General features: G+C 37.4%; 1 protein-coding gene across 1 annotated transcript in view; it reads right to left on the reverse strand.

The window, feature by feature from the left end:
• The window catches only part of OSCP1 (Organic solute carrier partner 1), a 46,424-nt gene that overhangs the window by 20,007 nt on the left and 3,374 nt on the right, over nt 1-23,043 (reverse strand). The window contains exons 2-5 of the mRNA XM_090379158.1: nt 15,023-15,177; nt 9,015-9,182; nt 8,816-8,896; nt 4,087-4,190 (exon numbers count right to left, since the gene is read on the reverse strand). Coding sequence (XP_090235284.1) covers nt 4,087-4,190; nt 8,816-8,896; nt 9,015-9,182; nt 15,023-15,177 — 508 coding nt within the window. The remainder of the gene's footprint in view (nt 1-4,086; nt 4,191-8,815; nt 8,897-9,014; nt 9,183-15,022; nt 15,178-23,043) is intronic.

A 23,043-nucleotide genomic window follows, 5' to 3' on the forward strand; every position in this document is an offset into this window, starting at 1 on the left:
ACTCCACTAATAACATTAGTCCATGAAGAGCAGTGTCCATTGATTAACACTCTCTGTCTTCTTCCACTCAACCATCCCTTTATCCATAGCAGCAATTTGTCTCCAATGCCACACTGCTCCAATTTGTGCAGCAATCTTCCATGTGCAACAGTATCAAAAGCCTTCCTACGCCAGGGGCTCACATCTGGTGAGTATGGGCTTGGCACACCCAGGGTTCTGAGCTGGATATCATCATCATTCTTCTCTTTCTTGGTGATTCCTTTCTCTCTCTCACACAGGGTAACTCGGGATTTTTTTTTTTTTTTTTGGCTGGTGCGGCATAAGCCTCAGGTTTCCTTAAACCATATAGCTAATAATAATAATAAGATCCAAATATATGATATCAAAATTATTCATTGCATCCAGTTCCTTTGTGACCACATGATAGTATCCAATCAAATTGGTCAGACAAGACTTCCCCTTAACAAACCCATACTGTGTCCGAGCTATAACTGAAGTCTTGTCTAGATGATCCTGTAGTGCTTCTTTAACCAGTGCCTCCATTAATTTCCCTGAAACAGAAGTAAAACAAACAGGTCTGTAATTACTTGTCACCCTTTGATCCTCCCTTTGTGAATTGGGATCACAACTGCACATCTCCAGTCCATGGGTACCTCCCCTAAGTCGAAGGAAGCTCTCATAATTATGGCTAACGATTTGCTTACTTCCTTTGCTGCCTCCTTCAATATAACTGGATAGATCCCAACCACCCCAGGTGCCTTTCTTATGTTTATCTTCAACAATTTCTCCTCCACTTTGCTCTCAGTTATTACAAAATCACTTAGCTCCCTGTTAGAGTTTGATAAACCTCTAGCACTCCCCTCATTGAATAACTCCTGATGTGTGAATGTAGATGCAAAATACTCATTCAGTTTATCAACCATCTGAGCACGATCATCAATAGTCAACCCATCTATGTTAACTGGTCCAATCTGATCCATCCCTTTCATTTTAGAGTTTACATAAGTAAACAACTCTTTGCTGTTTTTCTTTGCATTCTTTGCCAAAGATTACTCGTAATCTGCCTTTGCCTGCCAAACCTCCTTTGTGACTTGGTTACAGACCAGCTTATATCTATCACAGACTTCCATGTCACCCATTAATTTATAGGTATCCCATGCATTTTTCTTCTCTGCCACATCTCTCATTAGTTCATCTGACACTTATTTAGGTCTAAACCTTGAACAACATTTCTTAGTTGGTATAAAAAGCCTAGTAGCTTCCAAGATTAATTCTTTGAATGCTTCCCATTTTGAATTTGCTGTTGGTAACATCATCAGTTGGTCCCACTGTATAGAATTTAAATACTGTCTCAGACCACCGTAGTCACCTTTACGAAAGCAAAAACCCTTGACTTTACCCCTTATGGTAGTTACCTCTTTGAGTAAATCCCACTTCAGCGCACTGTGACCGCTGGCACCTAGTGGTTCCTTTATCTGCAGATTCTTAATGCATGAAGAATCACTACTGATAATCAGATCAAGAGTATTACTCCCTCTAGTTGCCTCCCAAACATGCTGGTGTAGAAAACATTCATCCAATAAATCCACAAAAGCCTTGCTAGTGTGTGAGTGACCAACCCACAAATTCCAGTCAATATCTGGGAAAGTAAGATCCCCCATTATAAGACACTCTGATTTACTGGCCCATTCTATTTCTCTGTACAGTTGTTTATTATACTCATCAGACTCATTAGGCCTATTTGGCTTTCATTATTATTAAATAAGAAATTAATACCCTGCTAATTTCTTATGTGAAAGGGATATATGGGGATTTAATAAAAATTCAAGTTAAAATGTGCCTCTCACTACATGAACAGCAAAAAAAAAAAAAAAAATTGTTCGTTAGCTGGTTCTAAGTAATAATTAAAAAAAGAGGTCCAATTAACTCAATAAACCTGCACAATTATGAAAACATTTTGAACCCACTTAAGATTCATTTTCAAGTCTAAAAAGTTCAAGAAACAATTCCCCTCTGCAACAAGACACTCAAAATAGTGTCCAAGTTAATAACCACTTCTCCTGACATCAATATAAAAGCACCTTTGGTGGATGGGATCTATCCAGTTATATTAAAGGAGGTGGCAAAGCAACTAAGCAAACCCTTAGCCATAATTATGAGAGCATTCTTGGACTCAGAGGAGGTTCCCACAGACTGGAGATGTGCAAATGTATCCCCAATTCACAAAGGGGGATCAAAGGGTGACACGAGTAATTACAGACCAGTTAGTTTAACTTCTGTTCCGGGTAAAATAATGGAGTCACTGGTTAAAGATGCATTGCAGGATCATCTAGACAAGACTGCAGCAATAATTCAGACACAGCATGGGTTTGTTAAGGGAAAGTCTTATCTGACAAATTTGATTGGTTATTATTATGTGGTTACAAAGGAACTGGATGCAAAAAATAATTTTGATATCATATATTTGGATTTCAGGAAAGCTTTTGACACTGTTGCGCATGGAAGACTATTGTACAAATTGGAGCAGAATGGTATTAAGGGTAAGTTGCTACAATGGATAAAAGGATGGTTGAGTGGGAGAAGACAGAGGGTGGTAATCAATGGGTGCTGCTCTTCATGGACTAATGTTATTAGTGGAGTCCCACAGGGTTCGGTGTTGAGTCCACTGTTGTTTTGTATATTTATCAATGATATTGATGAAGGTATATCAGGCTTAGTGTCGAAGTTTGCAGATGATACAAAGGTTGGCAGGGTTGTTAATGACAGTAATGGCAGTGTGCTACTGCAACAGGTTCTAGATAATTTGGGCAGATGGGCTAAGAAGTGGCAACTGAAGTTTAACCTTGACAAATGCAAAGTACTGCATATGGGTAGAAGTAACCCGAGAGAAAAGTACCAACTGTGTGGTACTACACTTAAGGTGGTAGAAAATGAAAAAGACCTGGGAGTAATTGTGCAGTCAGATATGAAGTTTTCTGAGCAATGCAGACAGGCTGCCAGGACAGGTCATGGGGTTTTGTCAATGATATATAGGAAATTTGCTAGCATGGAAAAGGAGGTGATTGTCCCCCTGTATAAGACAATGGTCAGGCCACGCCTTGAGTACTGCGTACAGGTCTGTAGGCCTCATTTTAGGAAGGATGTCGATTTGCTTGAGCGTGTACAGAGAAGGGCAACAAGATTGGTGAGGGGGACGAAGGGATCCTCTTACCAAGAGAGGCTAAAGTTCTGCAAATTGTAGTGGCTGGAGACTAGGCACCTGCGCGGTGATCTGACTGAGGTGTATAAGGCCTTGAATGGGTTGAGCACGCTGAATTCTAATGGGATCCTTCCACTTGTTCAGATTACGAACCTAAGGGGGCATAAATTCAAATTAAGAAAAGACAGATGTAGAATAGATGTGCAGAAATTTGCCTTTAGCCAGCGGGTAGTTCATTGCTGGTACAAACTTCCATCTGTCGTTGTGGAAATTGATAGGTTGAATAAATTTAAGGAGGAACTGGACAGACATTTGGAGGGAATGGTGTGATTTTTTTTTTTGTTCTGTTTTTTTGGCTGATGCTGCATAAGCTCATACACTTGCTTTCTTGCATCACATGCCACTACTACTACTACTACTAATAATAATAATAATAATAAGAAGAAAAATTCTTCATTTATTAGTTCTAAGCAATAATTAACAAAACAGTATTGTAGATGTCTAGCTGTGGAGTGGAAGTGTTTCCTGAATTTTCTAGACTTGAAAACATATCTGAAAGTATGTTTGAAACATTATCATAATTGTGCAGGTTTGTTGAGTTATTTGAACATCTTTTATAATTATTACTTTAACCAATAATATAAAGAATTTTGTTCAATATTTATGAGGCAAGAAGTATTTACTTTTAACTCAAATTTATGTTACTAATCTAAAAGCAAAAGTTAAGCACAAGGCTCAAGTGCAGTGCATGGTAAGAGTGGATACATTATTATTACGATAATAATAATAAAAAATACTGAATAAATAAAAATTTCTTTTAAGTATGTATTGTGTTTTAAATGAAGATTGCTATACTGAAATCACAGAATTACTATCATATTTTTTACCTTATACTTCCTGGAACTTCAAAGCCATGTGGCACATGACCACCATTGTTTTGTACAAATCGGCCATTAGAATGCTGCCAGCCATTTTTAAGAAATACAGAAACCTGAAAAATTGTATCAATTTATTAGTAAACAATTTACTACTATTAATAATAATAATAATAAGGAAGTGCACAAACCTAAGATAGGAGATCAAAGAGATGTGGCATAGGCAACATGTAATGACCGATCATCATGTCAACCACCAGTATGGTGCCAAAGGCCCTATATAACAGCCTAGCAGCAATAGATCTCCCAGAGAACACCTACAAGGAACTCCAGAAAGTTGCAATCCTGAACACCTATAGGATAGTCAGACAGTTCCTTGACCAACAGTAACACCAAACATAACAACCACCCTGTGTACTTGGTAGCAATACCCATTACAGGGTGGAACCCTCCCCCCCAGTCAGGGAGAAATAACATAAAAAGAAAAAACAATAATAATACAATCTGTTATACATTATCAAAATCGTACTTGAATATATGTTTGTTCACAATATTGGCCTTGAGTTTTGCACTTACAAAGGTAAATCATATATTATTCAAAATGTCCCAACCAGGAATCAAGTTTATGATATTAGCCAAAATTTAATAAGTTAATTTTTAAATACAGAATTAAGTAATTGATCCACAAATGGCTAACTGACAATATAAATTTAGACATTAAATGCACAAAGATAGCAGATGAATCAGGAATGTAATGGATAAGAGAATCTCATACAAGTTTTTCTTTATATGTTACCAAATCCTGATGATGGTTTTTTTCCCCCCCTCCGAACTATTCCTTGATTCTTTTGACAGAAAAAGTGGATGACAAGAAATAGTATTTAGGAGAGATATAAATAAATAAAAAAATAAAAAAAGCATATCACAGGAAGGAATTTGCTCATTAAAATATAACCACTTAATTTTAAACTGGAACCTTATTTTTGACCTTTGTAACCAACTGCCATTCCATGGATCACAAATATTACAGACAAGTCTATCACAAATTGCAGCATAAATCTGGGTAAAATAAAATGACTATTTTGCATATGTGTTGTAGAAATATACTAAATGTGTGCCATATATTAACATTAATAACATGCATTCTTAAATATTTCTGACTTTTCAAAAATATTTATTACCCAATCACAAGGTAAAAGTAAAAAAGTAAAGTGCAGCCATTATCAACCCACTGCAGGATGGAAGCCTCCTCAACAATTCATGCTGAGGGAAATGGACCATAATCTGCCACGCTGGTCCAGTGCGGGTTGGCAGATCGACCGTATTCAGCAGTCAGGGGCTTGAACCCCGGTCTACTCAAAGAGCGTGTGCTACTGCACTCCCGCTCTTGCCCACTCGGCTACCTAGCAGTATGCCAAGTTAGGTTAACCTGTTACAATGTCATATAATTTTATTAATATTTTTAAATCAAGATAGCTTGTTAAGTGTAAATATCAACAAGTTTTTTTTTCAATATTAGCATAGCATAAGACATTAATATATAATATTAAGAAACAATAAAAACACCTGTGGTTCCTTCAAGAGAGGATTTTTTAATCAACAGAGGACAACAACAATTTTAAACAACAGAGTTCCTTAAAAAGAGGATTTTTTAATTAACAGAGAATATTAAAAATAAGTGATCATCACACTAATAATTTCACTGTGACACAAAATAATTTGGCCTAATTTAATTAAAATCGAAATTTAACATCTTTTTATAATAAAAAAAATTCATTCTTTCACCATATTTTAGTGGGGTAGAAATAGTATTTAGGATTTCTTAATTTAGAGCCGAAATTAAGAAATTTTATTTCTTAATTTAGAATCTCTTACTGATATATTAATTTCTTTAATCAGTGAAGTTTTCGACAAATAGGTTCATGTTTGATCAGGTAATAAAATCCAAGTACCTGTTTAAGTACTTAGTGTGAAAGTATGGAACATTATATCATTTAACTAATAGAGTGATTGGTGTTTCATCTCAAACTAGAATGTTTTCAGTTAGCCAGAGGGTAGTTGATTGCTGGAACAAACTTCTATCTGTTATTGTGAAAGTTGATAGCTTAAATAAATTCAAGGCAGAACTAGACAAATATTTGGAACAAATGGATGGGTGAAATGGGAAGGGTTTTTTTTTTGGTTTTTTTTTTTTTTTTTGGCTGATGCTGTATAAACTTACTTTCTTGCATCATATGCCTCTACTAATACTAATGTTAGTTACATGAGTGTGATGTCATACCAGTCACTTAACCACTGTTTAAATATTTTTTGTAATAAAAATTTAATCAACATCAACTCTGAAGATATAGCTTTAGCCCATATATTTAAAGTGTAATTTAGTCAAGTCTATTTGTTCAAAATAAAGTACTATCTTTGTGATTAGTGAAAATGCATTTCTGAAATAATAAAAATAAAAGAAGAAATCCAATCTGAAAATTAAATATTTAACATGCTTAAGCAAAGTCAATGCATGATGATCAATCCATAATCCTAAGTATTCATAAGATGATATTACTTCTACTAATTTGCAAGAACAGTTACTGTTTTTATTGGAGGAGACAAGCATGGGAATGTAATCTAATTATAGGAGAAACATATGTAACCAAAAGATGATTTTATTAAACATCTAACTGACATGTTGGTGTATTTAAGGCACCAAAAACAGTAAAATGTATGAAGTTAAATATCTATCAGAATCATATAAGTGTTAATTTTAGTATTAATCCAGTACAATATCCACTTTCATTCTCATCATTAATTATTTTGCAATTGGAAAAGTTCAGACATTAAAAAATATGTAAAAAAATAGTTTAGCCATAAAAAATATGGTCAAATAAGTAGTTTATTTTATTTTTTGGCTGGTGCAGAAAAAGCCTCAGGCTTCCTTACACCACCTGGCTAATACTAATACTATGTATTCGATTCACCTTGTAAATCAGCTAGCATCTGAATATAATTTCCATTTATTGTATACTAAATAATATCTCAGCACACATTTTAATGCTTTTTTTTATTTATTAGTATTAGTAGTTGCAAAAAAAGCACGCTTATACAGCAACAGCTACAAAAAAAAAAAAAAAAAAAATCCCAAATCACCTGTCCTTCCCCTCTAATAGTTTGTTCAGTTCTTCCTTAAATATATTCAAACTACCCACTTCCACAACACCAGATGGAAGTTTGTTCAAACAATGAAGGAAAACTTCTGCACATCTATTCTGCAACCAACCTTTCTCAATTTGAATTTATGCCCCTCATGAATTCAATCACATGAATTACAGAGATGATCATCACTTAAATAAACATTAAATAATACTGTTCCTGACTGTAACTTTTGCTTATTACATCAGTATTTACCATCAGTTTTCTATTATTTAAATAACTAATTAATAAATTAAGTGGTTTCTCCTCAGTCCAACCTTCAATAACTTGTTCTTTAATACAACTAAATCAATCAAATCTTGTCTTTGTCAGGTCCAAGAATATCAAAATAAACTTATAATGATTTTGATTAAAAGAATTAAACACCTCTAATAAAGATTATTTTATTTCTTGTTAGGCATATAAATCCTAATTCAGCATAGAATTTAGTTTAATATTAAAAATAGCAGCAGCTTCTTTTTAAGTAACTTGTCTCACTATTTATTTGTTTAAATGATCATAAAATGTATAGATGAAAGAATTTTAAACCTCAGTTTAAAAAATAACCTTATTCATTACTGTAGAAATAGGAAAAGTACTTTTTTTTAGAATTAACTCACTTTCAGTTACTATTTATGGGAGACCAACAGAATAGTGGTTTATGTACTATAAACCAGCTGTGAGAGGGGGTGGGTTGTAACCCTGCCATTGTTTCAATTTACTGTTTTTCAGTAATTTTTCTGGATGTGGGACACTTCAAGAAAGTCCCTTCTTTTTTGCTGGTGTGCAACATTCAGCACTTTGGGATCTGAGATGAAGAAAGCAATTCCAAAGCGCTGAATGTTTCATACCAGCAAATGAGAAGCAATTTGTACAGTTATTTTTTCTTTCTTTGACTAGGAATAATGGGCCAAATATTCCTTCCATGACAGGCTAGCTATGACTCTGTTCTAACAACACATTTGCAAGTAATGTAAATGGCCACAGAGTTGGTCTCCCTTACCCACCTTTCTTCATATTAATGCTTTCACTCTCATATATTTCTCATGACATCACTTCTGCTTACTTTAATCTGTGAGATATGCCAATTCATAGGCATTGGATATTCTCATAGTATTTATTAGATCAACAAAAACTGTTTAAGCAGTGAGTAATTTGTCCATTCTTTCATATATACAAAATGAAACTAGTTATTAATTTCATTCTGCTTATACACTTCTGCAGTTCCAAATTTTAAGATTACTTACATATTTATCTACGTTTATCTCACCCTATGATGTAAAATATAAAAATTATAAAAAAAATATACAAACCTTGCATTAGCATTAGTAGAGGCATATGATGCAAGAAAGCAAGCTTATGCAGCATCAGCCAAAAAAAAAAAAAAATGCTCCCATTTCACCCCTCCGTTCATTCCTTTGACTGTCATTTTCTGGACACAATAAGACAACTATACACTCAGAACTTTCTAATGCAAAATATCCTGTATCTGATCAAGGCATATAATTTTTTAACATTAGAAAAATCACAGATACTTCTTTATGTTTAGTTGTATACTTACTCTAACTTGTAAATCTTGAAAGAAACCAAGAATCGTTTGCCTAAGTAGCTGCATTTCAGCAAAAGTCATACTGTCGTGAAGCTAAAATAAACAAAGTTAATTTTAAAATTAGGCAATACTGCAAAGTGCCAAAATTACAAAGATGGGAAATTTTATAAATAAGTTTAAAAGTCATACAATAAAAAAATGCATATTTTACCTTTAAAAGCTGAGAATAGACATAGTCTACTTGAGTGAGAATAGTATTCGATGAGCTTACAAATTTATGGATGGCATCTAAATGATTCAGGGTAACAAGAAACAGTTCTTGAGGATGCGAACACATGTAAGCTTGGTATTTGAAAACCATAGTCATTAAGTCGTACAACTAAAAATCAGAAGATATTTATAATTTTTTCAGTTTATTATGAAAAAAGAAATATAGAATTATATTAACTCAAATAATTATGAAACAAAAATTGTTATTATATTATATATATCACTGCTATAACACTTCTTATCTAATAACAAAGGAACAATATACATTTTTTTAATGAAAATACAAAAGGTATTAGAATATATAGTGCTTAGTACTGTGCATGGCTTGAAGGTTGCGAGGATGAAAGAAGATACTTGTTGACACTGGACTTAAATTCCCATAGAATGTAATTTTCAGGATTTACACGTGAAGGGAGGTTTGTTCCATAAAACTGAAGTTGAAGGAATAAATGAGGAAGATGAAATGTTGGAGAGTAAATGGATGTTGACTGTTTGAGGCATGTTTTCAGACTGGATTAGAAGAGAGAGGGAATTATAAAAGTTAATTCAGCAGAACAGTGCCTGTGGAAGTATCTATAGAAAAGGCAGGCAACAGAAACAGAATGTCTGTGAGACAGAGAGCGGAGAGACTTTGTAAGAGATGGGGCATTGATTAACCTGTCTTATTTTGAATGGAATCTAGAATGCTCAGAGAAGTTATGGGGCACTACCACAGATGTGGGAACAATGTTTCATGGTAGAGAAGATTTCAGATTTGTACATAGTGAGTAGCTGTTTAGAAGAAAAGTAACATTAAAAGCAAAAGAGAAAACCAGGTTTTTATATGCAGAAGAAGCAATATTTGTGATGTGTTTATGCCAAGGGAGATCAGAAGTCAGGGCAATCCCTAACAGGGATATGTGATCTTGTCTAGAAATCTGTATGTCATCAAAGGTAAGCATAGGAGAAGCAGAAGAATCCTTTTTGTGAGATATAAGACAAGACTGAGTTTTAGCAGGATTGAAATTAAATAAGTTATTTTTGCCCCAGTGGAGAATTACATAGAGTTAAAGCTACTTGTGTATGGAAAGGTTTCTCAAGCTGCAAGGTGGAATGCGATGTACTATCACCAGCAAAACTATGGACAGAATTTCCAGTCAATGGAAGGTCATTAATATGCAATAGGAAAAGAATAGGAGAAAGGACTGAACCTTGGGGACTACTGGAATTAGTGGAAAGGTTAGAAGACAGGGCCATTTACCATTAACCACAGCAAGAGGTCAGAGAGAAAACTGGATACCCAATTACAAAAAACAGTCAGCAAAACATAAGATGAAAGCTTATTTAGAAGACCTTTATAGCAAACATAATAAAAAGTCTTTGAAATCCCAAGGCAACTGCATGAGTTTCACCAAACGTTTCTAGTAAATTTGTCCACAGATGTGTGACAAAAGTCAGGATAACACCATTGGATCAACACTAACGGAAACTGGCAATTGCTGATCTGATGGAAGATGGTTTTCAAGATATTTCAGGAATTGGCAATTAATGGATTTCTCTTTTATACTGGATGGGAGGAACTTATCACCCTTTTTAGGAGCTAGCTGTATATGAGCTAATTTCCAAGCAGAAGGAAAAAAACACCAGTGGAATAAGAAAGCATAAAAAGGCAACACAGAACAGGAGTAAGTTCAGGAGAACAAGTTCTGAGAACAAGTGAGGAAATACCATCAGGACCTGGAGCTTTCTTGGCATTAAGATTGTTCAAAATTCCTCTAACATTCTTTTTATGTAAGACCACAGGAAGAATTGAGTCAGGTATACTGGGAATGACAGGAGGTGATTTACAAAGATTGTCAGTAAAATAATAAGAGGAGTTTACCTCAATATAGTACGTAGAACACTTCTATGTGTTCTACGTACTATATTGAGGTAAACTCCTCTTATTATTTTACTAATATTATTATCAACGTAGAACATATTGAGTAGTACAGATCTGATTCATACTATCTAAAGATTGTCAGTAAAAGAGTTAGAAGAAATGTAAGATGCTAGTAAGTCAGCATTATCTTTAGCTGAAGTGAGCAATAGAACCATCAAGTTTTAACATGGTTGGGGGGGGGGGGGAAGTACTGATGGGTAAAAGTTGTGGCCAATAGCTTTGGCAAGAAACCAGAATGATTGACTACTGTTTGAACAAGAAGCAAGTTTTCTACTCTTCACTGTTCAAAATCTAGTTTAGACTGACTAATAACTGTTTTACAATTGCTGTGAGCTTTGTTGTAGGCAGAAAATAAACCTGGAGATTTGGACACAAGTTTCGATATGCAACATTCTTATACTGAACAGTCTTAGCACATTTATTGGAAATCCAAGGTGGAGTGGGGAATAAAGGATTTCATCCCTATAAGAATAATATAACTGACACGATTTGAGCAAACACTGACATCAGAAGATTTAAAACAGTAATCCGATCAAGGAAAAGAAAAACAGAAATCTTGTAGATCATCCCATTTCACTTTCTTGTAATGCCAAACAACATGAGGCTGAGAATGGCCACAAGGAAAAGGCTTCATTGGAGAAGTGACCATCACTAAGTTGTAATCTAAGGTGTCCAGAGGACCACTCACCTCGACTGTCTAATTGGAAGGGTTGTTGGGGAGAAAAAGATCAAGAGTGTTGGATGTGCGGTTAGGATTGCCTGGTATTCTGGTAGGTAAAAACAATCTGTGTGAAGTAGTAGTAGTAGTGGCATGTGATGCAAGAAAGCAAATGTATGAGCTTATGCAGCATCAGCCAACAAAAAAAAAAAACAAAAAAAAATCACACCATTCTCTCCAAATGCCAGTCCAGTTCCTCCTTAAATTTATTCAACCTATCAACTTCCACAACGACAGATGGAAGTTTGTTCCAGCAATTAACCACCCGCTGGCAAAAGGCAAATTTCCGCACATCTATTCTACATCTGTCTTTTCTTAATTTGAATTTATGCCCCCTTAGGTTCGTAATCTGAACAAGTGGAAGGATCCCATCAGAATTCAGCGTGCTCAACCCATTCAAGGCCTTATACACCTCAATCAGATCACCGCGCAGGTGCCTAGTCTCCAGCCACTGCAATTTGCAGAACTTAAGCCTCTCTTGGTAAGAGGATCCCTTCATTCCCCTCACCAATCTTGTTGCCCTTCTCTGTACACGCTCAAGTAAATCTACATCCTTCCTAAAATGAGGCCTCCAGACCTGTACGCAGTACTCAAGGCGTGGCCTGACCATTGCCTTATACAGAGGGATAATCATCTCCTTTTCCCTGCTAGCAAAATTCCTATATATCATTGACAAAACCCCATGACCTGTCCTGGCAGCCTGTCTGCATTGCTCAGAAAACTTCATATCTGACTGCACAATTACTCCCAGGTCTTTTTCATTTTCTACCACCTTAAGTGTAGTACCACACAGTTGGTACGTTTCTCTGGGGTTACTTCTACCCATATGCAGTACTTTGCATTTGTCAAGGTTAAACTTCAGTTGCCACTTCTTAGCCCATCTGCCCAAATGATCTAGATCCTGTTGCAGTAGCACACTGCCATTACTGTCATTAACAACCCTGCCAACCTTTGTATCATCTGCAAACTTCAAGATTAAGCCTGATATACCTTCATCAATATCATTGATAAATATACAAAACAACAGTGGACTTAACACCGAACCCTGTGGGACTCCACTAATAACATTAGTCCAAGAAGAGCAGCACCCATTGATTACCACCCTCTGTCTTCTCGCACTTAACCATCCTTTTATCCATTGTAGCAACTTACCCTTAATACCATTCTGCTCCAATTTGTACAATAGTCTTCCATGCGCAACAGTGTCAAAAGCTTTCCTGAAATCCAAATATATGATATCAAAATTATTTTTTGCATCCAGTTCCTTTGTAACCACATCATAATATCCTATCAAATTTGTCAGACAAGACTTTCCCTTAACAAACCCATGCTGTGTCTGAATTATTGCTGCAGTCTTGTCTAGATGATCCTGCAATGCATCTTTAACCAGCGACTCCATTATTTTACCCGGAACAGATGTTAATAATTGAAAAAACCTCGGCATCTCAACCAGCTGGGTCTGTGTGACTAGAAAATTGAAGCCAGCTGGAGTTATGAACATTGAAATTGCCAAGGAAAATTATGCCACTGTTAGGAAAATAGGATTGGAGAAAGTAAAATTTCAAAGAAAGGAAGTCAGAGTTCCAAGTGATTAGTGGAAATGGGAGATCAATAGATGCAATAGATGAATTTGACAGACTAGGATAGAGAGAGAGATTTTAAGCCAGCGAAGATCAAAAAGAGGAGATTCTAAATTACTAGGTCTCTGATAGAGAATATCAGAGCAGACATGCACAAGTACCACCTTCAAAGCAAAAAGAATTGTACAATGAATAATTAGAAAACTGAGATGAGCAATAGATGAACCAACTGATAATTGAGATTCTGTCAGAAAAAAGTGAGTGGGGCTTGGCAGACTAAGTGGAAATGGACATCACTGAGATTGAAACTGAGACCACGTTTATTTATGAAATGAATGAAAAATCATTTTGGAGGTTTAAATATTTTCACAAATAAGATTGTTCTATTAGTTTGACTATTTGTTATGTATTCAGTAGTAAATAAAAGGAAGGGGGGAGATGTATGAAATAATGAAATTTTTGCATATGGTGTATACACAGCAAGAATACCATATACATACCCAACTCTTTTATATAACATGGACTCAACAATGCCTGCATACACACTACTCACACACCCTCCGGTCACTATGTGGCAGAATAAAGGCAGTGAAATTAGATACTAGCTGATCCTGATGCTTCCTACAGGGTTACCACTAGGTATGGTCCAGTGGATTATCTAGTAGCTGGCTTGTGAACACTGTTTTAGAGATTGAAATGTAAGGAAGATGATCACCGCGATGCCCATCATATCCTCAAAAGACATTAATCATACTGCATGGTGAAGAGATAAGGGAGTTGCCAGAACTTTGCTCTGGAGACTAACCATGTGTTCATCACTTCAGGCCTCTAATAAGCAAAGTTGTGGTATTGTGCCAGTTGATGAGAGTCATCTACCACTAGAATTGCCTGTTGACACAGCCACGCAACATTGCTGTGTGGTGTGGACGCCACACTTCAACCTGTTTCATTGATTCACTCATGGGTGGTCACCTCCAGTATACTAGGTGCAGTATTTCAGGACTTGCATACAGGAGTTACACTTGGGATTACTAACAGTTCCACCATTGTGAAGGTGCAAGCAGAGGATTTGGTTGTTGCAGAATGACTGGACATCACCAAAATTCAGTACACTTAACTCAAGTGTCATCTGAATATCAGTTCAACTGGTGTTTTACGAGGGGCGATCATTTAATTCATGGACTGGTGAAGGATTTTAGGAGCGAACTTTCCACAACTGCTGCTAGAGGCACTTTCCCTGATCGTTACTGATCAGACTCGTGTGTGCATGCCAGTACTTGTCAAACTAGTGTTGCACGAAGCAAGTTTTTTCAGGTACATGTTACTGACGAGTGTTTTGAAGTCGAACATACAGATTGAGAACATGTCGGACATATAGATTGAGAACAACAATATGTGATTCATTATTGTATCAGATGGGGCTTGAATGCATCGGAAACAGTTAAAAAGGTGAATGAAGTGTATGATAATGAGTGTCTTGGTAGGATGACCATATTCTGGAGTGACCGAACTTTCCAGTGTGAAGTGGTTTCTCCATTAAGATACTGCCAGGCCCCACTTATCTAATGCCAACTCTGTCTATTCATATAGAATAAAGATTTAAATTTTCAAATTTTTAATTAAGCTATATGAGGAGGTTGGGTGGTGGTGGGGGAGGAATGAACAGAACAATAATATTTGTTCCAATATTTTTATCATATTCAAACTATTATTATGAACAGTATGCTTACCTTATCCATACTAGCAGAATTTAGCCGCATAATTGATGCATGAGCCAGTTTCTCAAAAAGTGATCGAAGTGCTCGTTTTGAATATAATTCCTGTGGTTTAAAGAGTTCATCCACAAACTGCTGATCAAACATTGTTGAAACAATGTCATATATCACTGAAAGCAAAAATCACTATTAATAATAAATACATGTACAATGAAAATTATATGTAAATATACATGGGCAATACAAATTGATAAAACTGTTGTTTTTAAATTATGTGCAATTTTTTATGGGTTTTTTCCTCCAGATAACATAACACATTTTATTCCTTAATGTTTATATACATTAATGTTGGCATATATATTGATATGCCAACATGGGAAAGTTAATAATAATAACCTCCTTAACAAAACACGACCTCAATATCAGAACATAATTACCCCTCCACCAGTGGATAAGGGGAAGCTATAAATTACAAAACATCAAGTACTGGACTGCACAAAGTTAATGAAGAACAAAAAATCTCCAGGCCCTGGGAACATAGCGATTAGCATTAGCATTAGTAGAGGCATATGATGCAAGAAAGCAAGCTTATTCAGCATCAGCCAAAAAAAAACAAAAAAAAAAAAAAACACTACTCCCATTTCACCCCTCCGTTCGTTCGAAATACCTGTCCAGCTGAGCCTTAAATTTATTTAGGCTATCAACTTCAACAACAAGCGATGGGAGTCTATTCCACAAACCAACTGCCCGCTGGCTAAAGGCAAATTTCCGCACATCTATCCGACATCCGTCCTTCCTCAATTTGAATTTATGCCCTCTCAGGTGATTATTCTGAGCAAGAGGAAGAATCCCATCGGCATTGAGCATGCTCAAGCCATTCAAAGCCTTATACATACACCTCTATCAGATCACCTCGCCGATGCCTAGTTTCCAGGCTCTGTAATTTGAAAAACTTAAGCCTTTCTTCGTAAGAGCAACCCTTTGTTCCATTCACTAATCTTGTTGCCCTTCTCTGTACACGTTCGAGCAGCTCTACATCCTTCTTGAAATGAGGCCTCCAGACCTGTATACAGTACTCAAGGTGTGGCCTGACCAATGCCTTATACAAGGGAATAATCACATCCTTATCCCTGCTAGAAAAATTCCTGTATATCATTGACAAGACACCATGAGCTACTCTTGCAGCTCGTCTGCACTGCTCAGAGAACTTCATATCTGCCTGCACAATTACCCCCAGGTCCTTTTCATTCTCTACCACTGCCAGCGTAGTACCACAGAGTTGATACGTTGATCTGGGGTTACCGTTTCCCATATGTAGTACTTTACATTTGTCAATGTTAAACTTCATTTGCCACCTCTCAGCCCATCTGCTCAACCTTTCCAGATCCTGTTGCAGCAGCATAGTATCAGTAGTGTCCTTAACAACCCTGCCAACCTTGGTATCATCTGCAAACTTGGACATTAAGCCTGATACTCCATCATCAATATCATTTATAAATACAGAAAACAACAATGGACCCAACACTGAACCCTGAGGAACTCCACTAATAACATTAGTCCACGTTGAGCAGTGTCCATTGATTACCACTCTCTGTCTTCTACCACTCAACCATCCCTTTATCCATAGCAGCAATTTGCCTCCAATGCCACACTTCTCCAATTTGTGCAGCAGTCTTCCATGCGCAACAGTATCAAAAGCCTTTCTAAGATCCAAATGTATAATATCAAAGTTATTCCCTGCATCCAGTTCTTTTGTGACTACATCATAGTATCCAATCAAATTGGTCAGACAAGACCTGCCCTTAACAAAACCATGCTGTGTCTGAGCTATAACTGAATTCTTGTCCAGATGATCCTGCAGTGCTTCTTTAACCAGTGCCTCCATTAATTTTCCTGGAACCGAAGTTAAACTAACAGGTCTGTAATTACTTGTGTCAGCCTTTGATCCTCCTTTGTGAATTGGGGTTACATTTGCACATCTCCAGTCCATGGGTACCTCCCCTGAGTCCAAAGAAGCTCTCATAATTATGGCTAGGGGTTTGCTTACTTCCTTTGCTGCCTCCTTTAATATAACTGGATAGATCCCATCCACCTCTGGCGCCTTTTTTATGTTTATCCTCAGCAATTTCTCCTCCACTTTCCCCTCAGTTATTATAAAATAATCTAGCTCACTGCCAATGTTTACTTCACCTACGACATTCCCCTTCCTGAATAACTCCTCATGTGTGAATGTAGATGCAAAATACTCGTTTAGATTGTTAGCCACCTGAGCAGGATCCTCAACTGTTGAACCATCAACATCCAGTGGACCAATCTGATTCATCCCTTTCCATCTTGAGTTTAAATAGGTAAAGAACTCTTTTCTGTTTTTCTTTGCGTCCTTTGCCAAGGATTTCTCATAATCTGCCTTTGCCTGCCTAATCTCCTTTGTGACTTGGTTACAGACCAACTTATATCTATCATAGGCTTCCATGTCACCCATTAATTTGTATGTATCCCATGCATTTTTCTTCTCTTCCATATGTCTCATTAGTTCATCTGACAACCATTTAGTCCTGAACCTGTTTGTTTGTTTGTTTGTTTCGGGATTTATTGGGCGCATCGGCAACTATGACCATAGTGCGCCAAGTCCTGAACCTTGAACAATATTTCTTGGTTGGTATGTAAAGCCTGGTAGCTTCCAAGATTAGTTCCTTGAATTATTCCCATTTTGAATTTGCTGTTGGTAACATCATCAGTTGGTCCCACTGTATAGAATTTAAATACTGTCTCAGACCATCATAGTCGCCTTTACGAAAGCAAAAACCCTTCCCTTTCCCTCTGATGGTAGTTACCTCCTTGAGTAAATCCCACTTCAGCACACTGTGATCACTGCCACCCAGTGGTTCCTTTATCTGCAGATTCCTAATGCATGAAGAATCACTACTGATAATCAGATCAAGAGTATTACTCCCTCTAGTTGCCTCCCGAACATGCTGGTGTAGAAAACAATCATCCAATAAATCCACAAAAGCCCTGCTAGTGTGTGAGTGACCAACCCACAAATTCCAGTCAATATCTGGGAAATTAAAATCCCCCATTATAAGACTCTCTGATTTACTGGCCCATTCTATTTCCCTGTACAGTATCTTATTATACTCATCAGAGTCATTAGGCCTATAGCACACTCCTACTCTCAATTTTGATTTACCTATGCTTATGTCACACCAAACTGACTCGACACTGCCCTGTCCATCAATGTCGACTGGCTTCACTTCCTTGGATTTTATGTGTTTTTTAACTAATAGCATAACCCCTCCTCCCCTCCTGTCCTGTCTATCCTTTCTATACACATTGTACTCCCCAAATTCCAGTTCTGCATTCCTTATATCTGTGTGACACCACGTCTCTGATATCCCAACAATATCTGCCTTTGATGTTTTGAGCAATACCTCAAATTCATCAAATTTATTTACTAAACTCCTAGCATTGGTGTACATGCAAGTATACCTGCACTTGTTTCTATTCTTAGCTACCCTAACACAACCCATGTGTTTACTTGTATCACAATGACTTCCAGCAGTCTCTGAAATATCCTGCATCTTGTTTTTCAGGCCTCTGCTCATTCCAATAGAAGCAGTGCAAGAATCTCTTTCACCTCTGCCAGTGGCTACTGTTAATCCATTAGTCTTTGTCTCCCCCCAAGCTAGCAGTTTTCCGACCCACCTAACACTGCCTCGATAGCATCAGCAAATATTCTTGCACCCTTTCTATTTAAGTGTATCCCATCCCTGTAGAAGCAATCTCTCCTGTTAACAAGTACATTCCAGGCTGAAAAAAATTCTACCCCTTGAGCCTTGCACAATCTTTCCAGGGCCGAATTGATCAACAAGGCTCTCATCATATACTCCCTCCTATCGTGTCTGGGCAGAATTGCAGACACTTTCAAATTTAACCCTACTTCACGGCTTTTTTTCAACAGTGACCTATACTTGTTAAGTAATTCCGCTGGTCTCCTACTCTTAATGTCATTAGTGCCAACGTGTACAACTATATCACCTTTTGTGCCCTTAAAAGATGATATCTGCTCTACAACGTCATCAACCCTTGCCCCTGGCAGACATACCCTGGTCCTGTTCCACCTATCCTTTTTACAAAGCATGTTTCCCGTTTCCCTGACAATAGAGTCACCAACAACTGAACTTATTAAATATGGACCACCAAGTTTAACTGATCTGATTGCACAGCTGTTCAACAGATGTGTACAGCTAAGAAAAACACTGAAGGAATGGAAAATTAGCTATATATCATCCATTTATAAAAAAGGAAATAGGGTAGGATCCTGGGAACTATAGAGGCCTAAATTGCACTATGTCCAGATTGTACTCTAAGGTGCTTCAGTTAAAATTGCAAGGAGGTAAAATATAAGTTTAGTGAAGAATAAAGTGGATTTAGGTCCAGTCGCTCATGTGTGGACAATTTGTTTATTCTGCAGCAACTAGTGGAGAAAAGAAGAGCAAGGAATAAAGTTCCTACTTTGCCTTCATCGATCTAGAAAAGGCTTATGACTCTATTCCAAGAAAGAAATTATGGAAAGCCCTACAACAGATGTGTGGACTCATGTGTGGACAATTTGTTTATTTTTCAGCAACTAGTGGAGAAAAGAAGACTGTTTGTTTGTTTGTTATTTTGGTTTTTAGGGGCATTAGCAACTAAGGCCATATAGCTCCGGGGATATGCGGCGGTCTTTCCCTGACCTTTCCGTATCCTCCGTATTTGGTGGTAAGGGCTCGAACCCCGGTCTAATCAAAAAGCATGTGCTACGCACTGCTGCTCCTGCCCACCTGGCTATGGAAGCATCGCGACAAAAGAGCAAGAAATAAAGATACCTACTTTGCCTTCATCAATCTAGAAAAGGCTTATGACTCTATTCCAAGAAAGGAATTATGGAAAGCCCTACAACAGATGTCAATTGATCCAGAACTTGTTGAACTGATTAGGGAATTATACGATATTAATGTGGTATTTATTAAAGTTGGAAAGTCTCTATGTTGTTGTTGTTGTTATTTGGTTTTTAGGAGCATTAGCAACTAAGGCCATATTGCTCCGGGATATGTGGTGGTCATTCCCTGACCTTTCCACATCCTCCGTATTTGGTGGTGATGGGCTCGAACCCCGGTCTAATCAAGAAGCGTGTGCTACGCACTGCTGCTCCTTCCCACCTGGCTACGGAGGCGCCGCAATCTATCCAACAAAGGGGTGAGGCAAGGATGTAGTTTATCACCTTTATTGTTTAATGTTTTCTTGGAATGTGCCATGCAAGAATAGAAAAAAAGTTGTTGTGGAATGGGAATACCAATTAATGACAGCTATTTATGGAATCTCAATTTTTCTGAAGATCAAGTCATCATAGCACAAGAAGTTTATGATTTGGAATATGTTAAGAAAACTGCATCTTACATATAACCAATAGGGCCTCAATATCAATTTCACAAAAAAAGAATTTCTAAGCACAGCAGAGCATCAAGACAAATTGGAAGTTACACAATCTATACATCTAAAACCCGTTGAATTATTCACGTATCTTAGCTATATTTAACTAAGGAAAGACTGGGGGAAAGAGGAAGTTAGCACACAAATTCATTAAAGTAGGAAGATTCTTTGTACCCTCAATACTCTCTGGTGGGACAACAACATCTCGGACAATCGCTAGTGGAATCGGTACTTTGCTACGGATATGAGTTTGTTGTTGTTGTTGTTGTTATTATTTGATTTTTAGGAGCATTAGCAACTAAGGCCATATTGCTCCAGAATACGCGGTGGTCATTCCTTGACCTTTCCGCATCCTCCGTATTTGGTGGTGACGCGGATATGAGGTGTGGACACTGAAAGAGGCTGACATAAAGAAGCTTAGGGCCCTAGAGATGGACTACCTTTGTCAAAGTGCTAGAGTTTCCAAGATTGACAGGGTTACGAACGAAGAAATTAGAAAGCGTTTGCATGCAGATGATGATATTATAGAGGGAATTGAAAATAGGAGGCTGAGATGGTTTGGACATCTTCTATGCATGAATGAAAAGAGATGGCCTAAAATTTTATGAGCGAATACCACAAGGGAAGAGAAGACAAGGATTCCCAAGAAAATCATGAAAGGAGAGTGCAACAGCAGCTACGAGAGAAAGAAATATGAAAGTTGAAGGTTTCCAAGTCTGGTGACTTTGGAAAATGGGAACAAGGCGACAAGCTGTCGTATATAGTTGAAAGTAGTATATAGTTGTATACTACTACAACTACAACTATATACAAGCTGTCGTATATAGTTGTAGTTGTGTCGTATATAGTTGTAGTTGTGTCGTATATAGTTGAAAGTTTATATACATATTAGATATTTTAAAAGAAAGAGAATGGACAGTTTAAACAACACAGAAGTTTGGAGCAAAAACAATTGGTATATTTCTCAGCATGTATCTGCTAATTCACAGATTAGCAGTTTTTGTATGGGTCATTTTAATCCTATTCAATGAAAAATTCTTAAATTTTTAGAAAAGACTCAGAAAAATCTTATCTAGAAAGGTGTCACCACTTACTGCAAAGTAGACAGACTAAACACAAAATTTCAAATATAATAGAGCTTAAAAATGGGGAGCTTAAAATACTTTCAATTTAATTTTGCCTATGTCTATTTTTCTGATTTGATCTAATGAATCTTAATGACAAGCTCAAAAATCTCATTTGCACCAACTCCAGGTTGATGACTGTTTACTGGAATACATATTTTCTATATCAGAATACTAATTTTAATGTAATCTTTTTCTTCTTCCTTACAAGTATTAGGCCTAGGTGACTTGCTACTGACTCATTCCTTATCTCTTTCAGGGTCTTCCTACCAATCTCTTACCAAAGCCAAATTTAACAAGACACAGTAGTGCAGTTGCTCTAGGTCCCAAGGTTACGTGAACCCAGAAAAATGCAATCAATGCTGGTTTGGGAGACCCCTGAAATCTTATTTTTAGCACCTTTAAAAATATGTGTGACAGGACCCCAGACTACCTAAATCTGACATTGCTCTTATTACCTCGATTATACACTGAGTGGACAGAAATCATGGGCTACCTACCTAGTAACGGGCAGGCCCACCATTCCCCCGAATAAGGGCAGTCACGTGGCAAGGCATTGAGTCCACTAGTTCACAAAATCATTCCACAGGTATTTCCATCCGTGCTTGCTGCACTGCTGTCCATAATTCCGTTGCATTCCTGGGAGGAAGATCCAAAGCTCGAACGGACCTTTTTACAGCATCCCAAAGATGCTCCACAAGGTTCATGTCTGGTGAATGGGGAGGTCATTCCATGGTGGTAAAATCTGCAGAATGCTCTTCAAACCATGTTCTAGTCACCACGGCTCTGTTGGAGGTGCATTGTCTTATTGGAAGAGTTCATTGCCCCGTGGGTGCACGAGGACCATGAAGGGATGCAGATGGTCTGCAAGGATGGACACGTAACCTGGAACATTCAGAAATGCATCTAGACATACCAGCAGTTCCAACGTGTGCCAGTTGGACATGCCCTAGACTATTACTGACCGTCCACCTGCCTGAACAGTTCCTTGTTGACATGACAGGTGTATAGCTTTGTGCGGTTTCCACCAAATATGCACCCACCCGTCCGCTTGAAATAACTGGAAACGGGACTCATCGCACCAAGAGACCCATCTCCAATCAACCAAGATCCAGTGCCAATGTTCTTTCTCCCAGTTGAGGCATAGAGTCCCGTGTCGCAGTGTTAGCAATGGGACTCTGGTGGGTCGGTGGCTCCCAATTGTCTGATGGTCTTGGTGGAGACATTTCTGGCACCTTGCTCGTTGAAGTCGGTGGTGATTTGTGCCACTGTTGCTCTTTGGTTGGCTGAAACAATGTGAGACAGATGTCAATGGGAATGTTCATCCACCACCTTTCTCTGCCCACAGCGCTGTCCGTGATGAGATGTTATTTCGGAAATGGCGTATTCCTGATACACTCTTGATACTGTCAAATGGGAATAGTGCAATTTCTGTACCAC

This window comes from Mastigoproctus giganteus, chromosome 1 (genome assembly GCF_048544385.1).
Source record: "Mastigoproctus giganteus isolate SK-2022 chromosome 1, ASM4854438v1, whole genome shotgun sequence".
NCBI classification, from domain to species: domain Eukaryota; kingdom Metazoa; phylum Arthropoda; class Arachnida; order Uropygi; family Thelyphonidae; genus Mastigoproctus; species Mastigoproctus giganteus.